Here is a 9141-nt window from a genome sequence, read left to right as displayed (position 1 = left end):
CATCAACATAGTCAGCTGCATCCTCATCTGTTGTATCTCCTTCTTCTCCTTCACCAAACTCTGCATCGATGTCTTTGTCCATTTCTTGTTGGCTAAATCACATCATCAACATCGTCAGCGGCATCCTCATCCTCATCTGTTGTATCTCCTTCCCCTTCAGCAAACTCTGCATCGATGTCTTCGTCCATTTCTTGCTGTGCTTGTGGTGTGAGCGGGTTACAACATGTACCTTCACATCCTCCGCAGACGCAATAGCTGGTACAGGTCAGGCCTTCGGCTGCACAGCTGCATTTCACTGTTGTACACGGCGTTTCAGCTTTGCAGCCACGTCACAGCTGATAACATCCATCAGGGCAGGAGGAGCAACAGGGCTTGTGTCCAGGACTGGCATCACAACTTCCTCGCCTTCCTTTCCATGTCTGTTCAGAATGTTCCATCCGAAATTGGTGATCTCTACTGCTGGTGGGTGAGGACAGTCTGCTGCTTTCCAAAGAAGAACCTGTAGATGTGCTCGTTGTCCATGGAGGTGAGCATTGCGCTCTGTAGGAGGCAGTGTCTTCGGCGCTGGGGGCGTTTTGCGTTTTCTGTAGATGTCATATCTGGCGACGTTCACAGATGCCCACTTCTTCTGATTGTAGAGAGCCAGGAAGAAAGCCCTCATTGCCTCTTGTATCTGCAAGTCAGTGGCTCCCTCCTCTCCGATGAAGTGAAGCAGGTCACCAGGTACCACACTCATGGCCTTGAGCGCAGATACCTTACCTTTCCCTAAAGGGTAAGAGGTAGTGTCACAACCTGAGAGAGCGTGTACGGCCAGGATGGAACGACACTGGTCACCCAGCTTATGTACTGTTGAATTGATATCCAGAACAGTTCCATTCCATTTCTCCATCTGCAGGCGGCAAGTAATGCCAGCCTTCCAGCACCAGAAGACTAAGAGCACAAACACATCAGTGTCATCACAGAGACTACGGATGGTTGCAGCACCTCGTCTGGCTGCATCTAACATGTACGAGATGAGAGAGACGTCAGCTTCATCATGAGTGACGATACTGTCTGCTCTGCTGACCATCTCAATGTGATCTCCAATGCTGTGAGTGCACAGGAGCTCTCCCAGCATTTTCTTGTATGCTTTGTTCTTCATGACTTTGTCTCGGCTAGGTAGAGGAGTTGTCAGTGAGAGATGATACTTTGTAGAGGTCTCTGCAGCTCTCCTCTGTCTCTCGTGGTCTTTGGCAGATATTTGATTGTACTGGCCAAAGATGACGTAAGTTTCAGTGATGTGCTGATGAAGCCGGCGTCCCATACTGGCTGCGAGGTCAGCACGTGGTAGATGAGCTGCGAGGCATCAACAAGTATGACATCTGGTGCTGGAGGATTGGGGTCAAGGATTCTAAGGCGCTGAAGAAACACAGACTTGTTGCCTTTTCTGAGGAAACCATACTCATCAATGATGGAAGCAGGGACTGGACCAAGCTCATAGTTGAAGAGAGTGGATAGCTCGATATGTCTTGTGCTCCCCACCACGAGCAGGCGAGCGAATATAGCCTGCAGGTCACGTACGGTCTTTCCATTGACCTTCACGCCTTTCGGCATGAACTTCATTGTCACCACCTTCTTTGAAATGGGTGCATGAAATCCCTTAGGTACTGATGAAGAGAACTTCGTGCTCATGTCTCTGCCAATCTCCAGTGCATCTTGCACATTCACCTTTTCATCTGCTATCTGGCCGTTTATGATATGGTTGAGGGTGGTCATCTCTGTGGTGAGTGGGTTGGAGTTTTCGTTCAACACTCTCAGAATATTGGCTCGGTCATCAGCGTCCAACTCTCGCCGTCGTTTGCCCTCTTCTTTGTGTGTTTTGTGTTTCTGTGTCTCATCTAGTCCTTCTGCATCATTGTACATCTCATCCATTGACTTGGAGAGAAGTGAGCAGATGCCAAAGGATTGGATCCATACGGCGACCTGCTCAGGGTTGGTAGAAATGCCTTTCATGCCACCTGCTCCCTTCCCTTGCTCGATGCATGTCTGCTCCCCGAACATATCTGCACTCACAGCAGCTGCACCATCTGAGTGGCGGCACACATGGCTCCCGACGAGGAGGTCATCTTTGGCAGTATCAGGAATGTGGATACTACTTTCATATATTAATTGATAATCATTCTGCAGTTCATAAATGAGTTAACGTTATTTCAATTATTGCCCACTTGGAGCTGAAATACAGCCACTTCCGGTTTAAACCGGAAATGGTTGCCATCTTGAATTTGGAAATATCAAAAATGGATTCTGAATCATCAATTAACCACAAAACCACTCCAAGATTGTCCAAATCGGCCAAGGGGCTGCTGAGATATTGACTTTTCAAGAATTATGCTAATTTATGCTAATTAGGCTAATTATGCAAATTGGGAAATATCAAAAATGGATTTTGAATCATCAATTAACCACAAAACCACTCCAAGATTGTCCAAATCGGCCAAGGGGCTGCTGAGATATTGACTTTTCAAGAATTATGCTAATTTATGCTAATTAGGCTAATTATGCAAATTGCTCAACATATGCAAGTTAGCATCCGGCAGTTTCTGACTCCTGGGGACCCATACAGTACATTTCTGCAAAAACCTCTTGGTGTACTCAACATTTCCGGGTTCACAAGAGGGATCAATAAGGCTGGCAAGAGGACTATATACGGTCTTGCTGAAAAATTGCATTGCATTCTGTGAGTTCGACAGCTTGACTAAATGTTGTATTTTCGCCTTACGCGACTTATTGTTTTCTAGTATAATGAGAGAGCGAGAGAGAGAGAGAGAGAGAGAGAGAGAGAGAGAGAGAGAGAGAGAGAGAGAGAGAGAGAGAGAGAGAGAGAGAGAGAGAGAGAGAGAGAGAGAGAGAGAGAGAGAGAGAGAGAGAGAAAGAGTGAGAGAGAGAGGAGAGGAGGGAGGGAGGGAGAGAGAGAGAGAGAGAGAGAGAGAGAGAGAGAGAGAGAGAGAGAGAGAGAGAGAGAGAGAGAGAGAGAGAGAGAGAGAGAGAGAGAGAGACTTAGTGAAGTGATGCTGCAAATGCACCGCTATGAATACGACGTGTCAGGACTCGAACCCCTACATCATGGACGTGTCTCCTGACGTTGTTACCGCTAACACACAGGAGTCACATGATGGGAGTCACCTTATGAGGAAATTAAATATTCACGACTTGCAGTAGGGTTTGGGACTTAGCAGAAGTCTATTACAGGGCCGGACCAAATGAGTTGTAAGGGGGGGGGGGGGGTTCCTCCTTTTTTGGGGGGGCAAATCAGCGAAGTGGCGAAGCGAACTAGGGTGGTCCGGGGGCATGCTCCCCCGGAAATTTTTTGAAAAAACGGTTAAAATCTGTGCAATCTGGTGCATTCTGGGCCTTGTTTTGAGGGTTAAGAGCAGCATTGTTTTGGTGCTAAAACTAGTAAAAGTCAAAGCAAGGTACATGCTTTTTCCAGGGGTGGGATTCCGGAACACCTGGAACCCCCCCCCCCCCCCCCCCCCCCCTGGGTCCGGCCCTGTATTATACTAGAAGTGCGCTACTATCATCAGTCGACGAGCGATGATACAGATGCCCTTTGACCTGTTCTTGGTGATATCCCGTACTAAAAATAGAATACGGTATTCTGGGAAAGCTGTTCAAGGGCACTTACGCACTATATTCCATTTTCAATATACGACTCAAAACCTATGGAATAAATCAACAAGTCGCGTAAGGCGAAATAACAACATTTAGTCAAGCTGTCGAACTCACAGAATGAAACTGAACGCACTGCTTTTTTCACCAAGACCGCATACTCGTAGTTTCGTCAGTCCACCGCTCGTGGCAAAGGCAGTGAAATCGACAAGCCATGCAGAATAGTTGCTATACCACTGAAAAAATATCCTTAATTTTTTGTGCTCAGTGTACGTACATGTACATACACCACACCCTCGAGTCCCGTAAATGGAAAGACTTTTGTAAAACCTTTTTTCTAAATGTTTCTACTTTTTACATTTAGTCAAAACTTGACTCGAGACCGCCGGCACTGGGGGCAAACTTACCACCACCTTAACAACGAGGCACACGAAACACAGGCGTGAAAACTCAAACTTGAACTGAAAACATAGGGGAAGGGCTCCTAATATGGATTACTTTTTGTTTTTTGCTGATAACTAGCTTGTTTCTTTGCGAAGAAGTTTCATTTTGTGTTTGGTAGTCCTTCTCTCTTAGGTTAACTGTTAGGCCTAATTAGAGTGAATTAGCTTTGATAGGCATTCAGCAAAAAATAAATACAGACAAAATCACAAATGGTCCATATTAGGAGCCTGGGCGCCCAATATGGACCGGTGAAGAGGCCTTCGCGAATTACTGTAAAAAGGACCCTATACTTCAAAATAACATGATAAAACTTAGTGTGCAAGTCAGACTAATTAAAATATGCTTTAGATTTATCTGTTTTGGGTTGATGAGAGCATTATTTGAAGCACACCAGGAAACTAAAGAAGCTTATCAAAAACAGAGCGAAAATAAGTCAAATTATCAACTACCACGAAAATGAGACAATTTGATATATTGTTTTGAAATTTTGAGGGCTAGTTAAGTTTTTTTCAGCAAGCTTCTGAATAAATTAATGAAAATAGCCTTTAGATTTGATTTTCTTCGATTTTTTTTAAGGCGGTCCATATTAGGGGACACACACATACTTTGATATGTTGCTATTATTTTTTGTTTGCAGTAGAAACTCGGGGTCAACACTGCTAAAATGTAACAAATACCGTCTTAGCTGTCAAACATCACAACTTTTGTGTGATAACAGCTTTGGCTGTGGACAGAAACGAGGCCGTTTTAGGCGGCAAATTTAGAGTGAACGCTGCCAAAAGTGAAAAAAGAGAAAAAGCCTAACGGGTTTGAGGTTTGTGTTTCTACAACTGTTTTGACATGTGCAAGTTATCCAGAGAGGGTGAATACAACGAACGAAAATATTTTGAGCGCTCTAGCGCCGTTAGTTTGTCAGAACAGGAGGTGGTCCATATTAGGAGCCGGTCCATATTAGGAGCCCTTCCCCTACCTTACACGCGCCCGGGTTCTCGAGTCGAGCATGTGTCAACTCGTCGGTTTCCCCGTTCGTTTTTGTGTTTTGTACGTTTTCTCATCATTACATGTAGTCATGTTAATCAAAGTAATCCGCCTCAACCGAACAGCCCAGATCTAATTTTGCACAACGTTACCAGAGAAATAACTCCCAGATTGATGCCAAACGTAACATAATTCTATTTTTGAAAGATGTGTCGTGATGTTCTTCGTCAGGTCACACCTATCTCGAAAACTAAGCGTCGCACAGAACCAGCGCCCTTCCATACAGAACACAGAACTGGGAAATGACTGGAATACGAAAAGATCTCGGATGACGACAGCTGAAATGACGTCATGTGGTCACACCTATCTCGAGAAATAGGCGTCGTACAGAACCAGCGCCGGACTCAAACACCATCATGAACGAGTCTACTGACGATACTACCGCTTGCACAGTTAGCCTGCATGCAGATCCCTCTGTGCTACCAGCTGAACGAGTGTTGAACCACTACGTCACCAGTCCTGTTGCTGTTTTGGGTGTGTTTGGAAACCTCGTGTGCTTGGTTGTGTGGAGTGCAGAGTCACATTTCAATCCGACCACCCTCTTCCTCAAGGTTCTGGCTGTTTCAGATACATTCCTGCTTGTCGAGTTTCTACTCAGGCACTGTGGCATTCTCGTGACAGTGCCTTTAGTCTTTCACAGTTTCTACGTCTACAGCCGGCTCCTCACGGTGCACACGACGCTAGCTCTGATCATCATCAGATGGATCGCTGTGTTTAGACCTCTTCGAATGAAAATTCTGCTGTCCAAACGTCGGGCGATTACCGGCTGTGTACTCATGATTTTCTTGTGTTTTCTAGCGGGTCTTCCGTACGTGATTACTGCAGTCTACTTCCAGCACCTTCGTCTCAGAACCTATTACATTATACATGGTACCTGCCTGGCTCTCCCAGTGATGGTGCTGGTGTGTCTCAACGTCAGTCTGGTGCGCAAGCTGATCGCGCACAGAAGGCAAATCGCTGCTCACACAACATCATGGGCAGCTTCATCGTCACGATTCTACCGTCTGCTACTCGCCATCGTGTGTCTCAGCGTCTCCTCCACCATCGCCTATCCCGTCAGTTTAGCATGCATGGTAGAGGGCCAACCTACTATCGAAAGTGACTGTGGACAATTTTGCACTGGCCTTATGTTCGCCGTTGCGGATCTATTTGAAGTTGTCAACTCTGCAATCAACATCGTCTTCTACCTGCTCTTCATTTCTAAGTTCCGTAGGCTGCTTCGTCAAACAATCTGCTGCTGTCCTGGGGTCCTGATTTGGCCTATATGGTCCGCTGGACCCCAAAAGAAACAACTATCTAACTAACTGCTGCTGTCCGTAACGCAAGGCGCAGACTTGTTTCATCGTTATATACTGACGTCCAAAAGAAACGCGAAAAACAGTGTCTAGTGTCATTTATTGCCTAATAAAAAAATCGTACAAAAATTCAAATTTCATTATTAATGTCCAATTTTTGGTAGAGTAGAACACTGACTTATGGTCCATAACACAGTAAGGTTGCGGAGACGATGCGTTATTAGCGCTTAACAGAACAGTCAATAGCGTGTGTGGCCCCCATTAGCATCGATGACGGCCTGGCATCGGCGGTGCATTGAGCGGACCAACGTGTTGCTGGCTTGCCTGGGAATGTTGGTCCAGGCCTGCCGGGCGTCCGGCAGGCCTGGACCAACATTCCCAGGCAAGCAACACGTTGGTCCGCTCAATGCACCTGGTTGTGGCCGATGGCGCCCCACAACATGAGGCTGGGCCCACCCCAAGCGATGTTCTCCACGACACAGTTGTCAGCATAGTGGTAACCACTTCTTCTCCATACCCGAACACGCCCGTCGGCATGGTCAATGCAGAAACGGCTTTCATCGCTGAAAAGCACGTTCTGCCAGCGAACATTGTTCCAATTGAGGTGGCCTTGCGCCCAATGCAGGCGTGTCTGTCTATGGCGCACGGTGAGGGGGCTGGACGACAGTTCCTCAGCCCTCTGAAGCGCAGTCGCCGGCTGGCCGTTTGCCTAGAAATGGGTGCCTGGTGTGTCCCTATAACAGTTCTGGCTGTTTCTGCAGCTGTTCTGAAGGGATGTGCAACATGGCTTGGGAAAATGTGCCGATCTTGCCTTGGCGTCGTCACTCGGGGTCTGCCGCTTTGCTCGGCATCAGCAGTAGAGCCAGTTATCACAAACCGCTGCAGGAGACGATAAATGGTGGATATGTGACATTGGAAAGTCGCAGCCACGGCTTCCGGCGTGTCCCCAGCCTCCAGACGTCCAATGGCTCTCTCGCGTTCAGCAGAAGTGAGTCTTGGCATGGTGATAGCGTCGATTGAGGGACTGATGAAACCTGTAACTTTGTGGCATTGTTATCCTCTAGTGACAGTGAACATAACACCACTCACTGATCAGCTTTTGTGCTTTTCTTGCACGTGCAGCTGAACTGCACAAGAAAAATGTCTCAGCTAACTCGGGCTTTACGTGGATTGCAAGTGCGCTGATGCGGTAAAATTCACAATACACCTTCCTCAAACATCGGTCTTGATATACTGGCTGCCAAAAATAACGCAACTTTTGTTAATCCAGAAAAACATTATTTGTGAAATAAATATTTTTCGCGTTTCTTTTGGACGTCAGTATACATACGTTGGCGACGAACAGGACTTGTTTCATTGCCACACATACGAGGGCGACGAACAGGAGACCGGCACGGTTGGCCTAGTGGTAAGGCGTCCGCCCCGTGATCAGTCGGGAGGTCGTGGGTTCGAACCCCGGCCGGGTCATACCTAAGACTTTAAAATTGGCAATCTAGTGGCTGCTCCGCCTGGCGTCTGGCATTATGGGGTTAGTGCTAGGACTGGTTGGTCCGGTGTCAGAATAATGTGACTGGGTGAGACATGAAGCCTGTGCTGCGACTTCTGTCTTGTGTGTGGCGCACGTTATATGTCAAAGCAGCACCGCCCTGATATGGCCCTTCGTGGTCGGCTGGGCGTTAAACAAACAAACAAACAAAAAGACGAACAGGACGTGTTTCATCGCCATACATACGAGGGCGACGAACAGGACTTGTTTCATCGCCATTCATACGAGGGCGACGAGTAGGACAGCTGCCGACAATCCAATATCATCTGATTGTCGGACATAGAATGACGACCATTCAAGCAACAGACAGGCTGGCAATCCAATATCATCTGATTGTCGGACATAGCATGACGACCATTCAAGCAACAGACAGGCTGGCAATCCAATATCATCTGATTGTCGGACATAGCATGACGACCATTCAAGCAACAGACAGGCTGGCAATCCAATATCATCTGATTGTCGGACATAGCATGACGACCATTCAAGCAACAGACAGGCTGGCAATCCAATATCATCTGATTGTCGGACATAGCATGACGACCATTCAAGCAACAGACAGGCTGGCAATCCAATATCATCTGATTGTCGGACATAGCATGACGACCATTCAAGCAACAGACAGGCTGGCAATCCAATATCATCTGATTGTCGGACATAGCATGACGACCATTCAAGCAACAGACAGGCTGGCAATCCAATATCATCTGATTGTCGGACATAGAATGACGACCATTCAAGCAACAGCCAGGCTGGCAATCCAATATCATCTGATTGTCGAACATAGCATGACGACCATTCAAGCAACAGACAGGCTGGCAATCCAATATCATCTGATTGTCGGACATAGCATGACGACCGTTCAAGCAACAGACAGGCTGGCAATCCAATATCATCTGATTGTCGGACATAGAATGACGACCATTCAAGCAACAGACAGGCTGGCAATCCAATATCATCTGATTGTCGAACATAGCATGACGACCATTCAAGCAACAGACAGGCTGGCAATCCAATATCATCTGATTGTCGGACATAGCATGACGACCATTCAAGCAACAGACAGGCTGGCAATCCAATATCATCTGATTGTCGGACATAGCATGACGACCATTCAAGCAACAGACAGGCTGGCAACCCAATATCATCTGATTGTCGGACATAGCATGA

General features: G+C 46.9%; 1 protein-coding gene across 1 annotated transcript; it reads left to right on the top strand.

Moving 5' to 3' along the window:
* The first annotated feature begins 5436 nt into the window (after positions 1–5436).
* LOC138968208 (rhodopsin, GQ-coupled-like) lies at positions 5437–6474 on the top strand. The gene has a single exon (XM_070340761.1). The coding sequence runs from the start codon at positions 5487–5489 to the stop codon at positions 6432–6434; it is 948 nt and encodes a 315-aa protein (XP_070196862.1). The 5' UTR covers positions 5437–5486; the 3' UTR covers positions 6435–6474.
* The last annotated feature ends 2667 nt before the right edge of the window (positions 6475–9141 follow it).

The sequence above is a fragment of the Littorina saxatilis genome, linkage group LG6 (assembly GCF_037325665.1).
Source record: "Littorina saxatilis isolate snail1 linkage group LG6, US_GU_Lsax_2.0, whole genome shotgun sequence".
NCBI classification, from domain to species: Eukaryota; Metazoa; Mollusca; class Gastropoda; order Littorinimorpha; family Littorinidae; genus Littorina; species Littorina saxatilis.
Note: the sequence above shows the minus strand (reverse complement) of the source record. Positions and strands in the feature narration are given on the sequence as shown.

What these genes read in the sequence shown, in the direction of transcription:
- LOC138968208 (XM_070340761.1), top strand. Translation starts at nt 5,487, where the DNA reads ATGAACGAGTCTACTGACGATACTACCGCTTGCACAGTTAGCCTGCAT.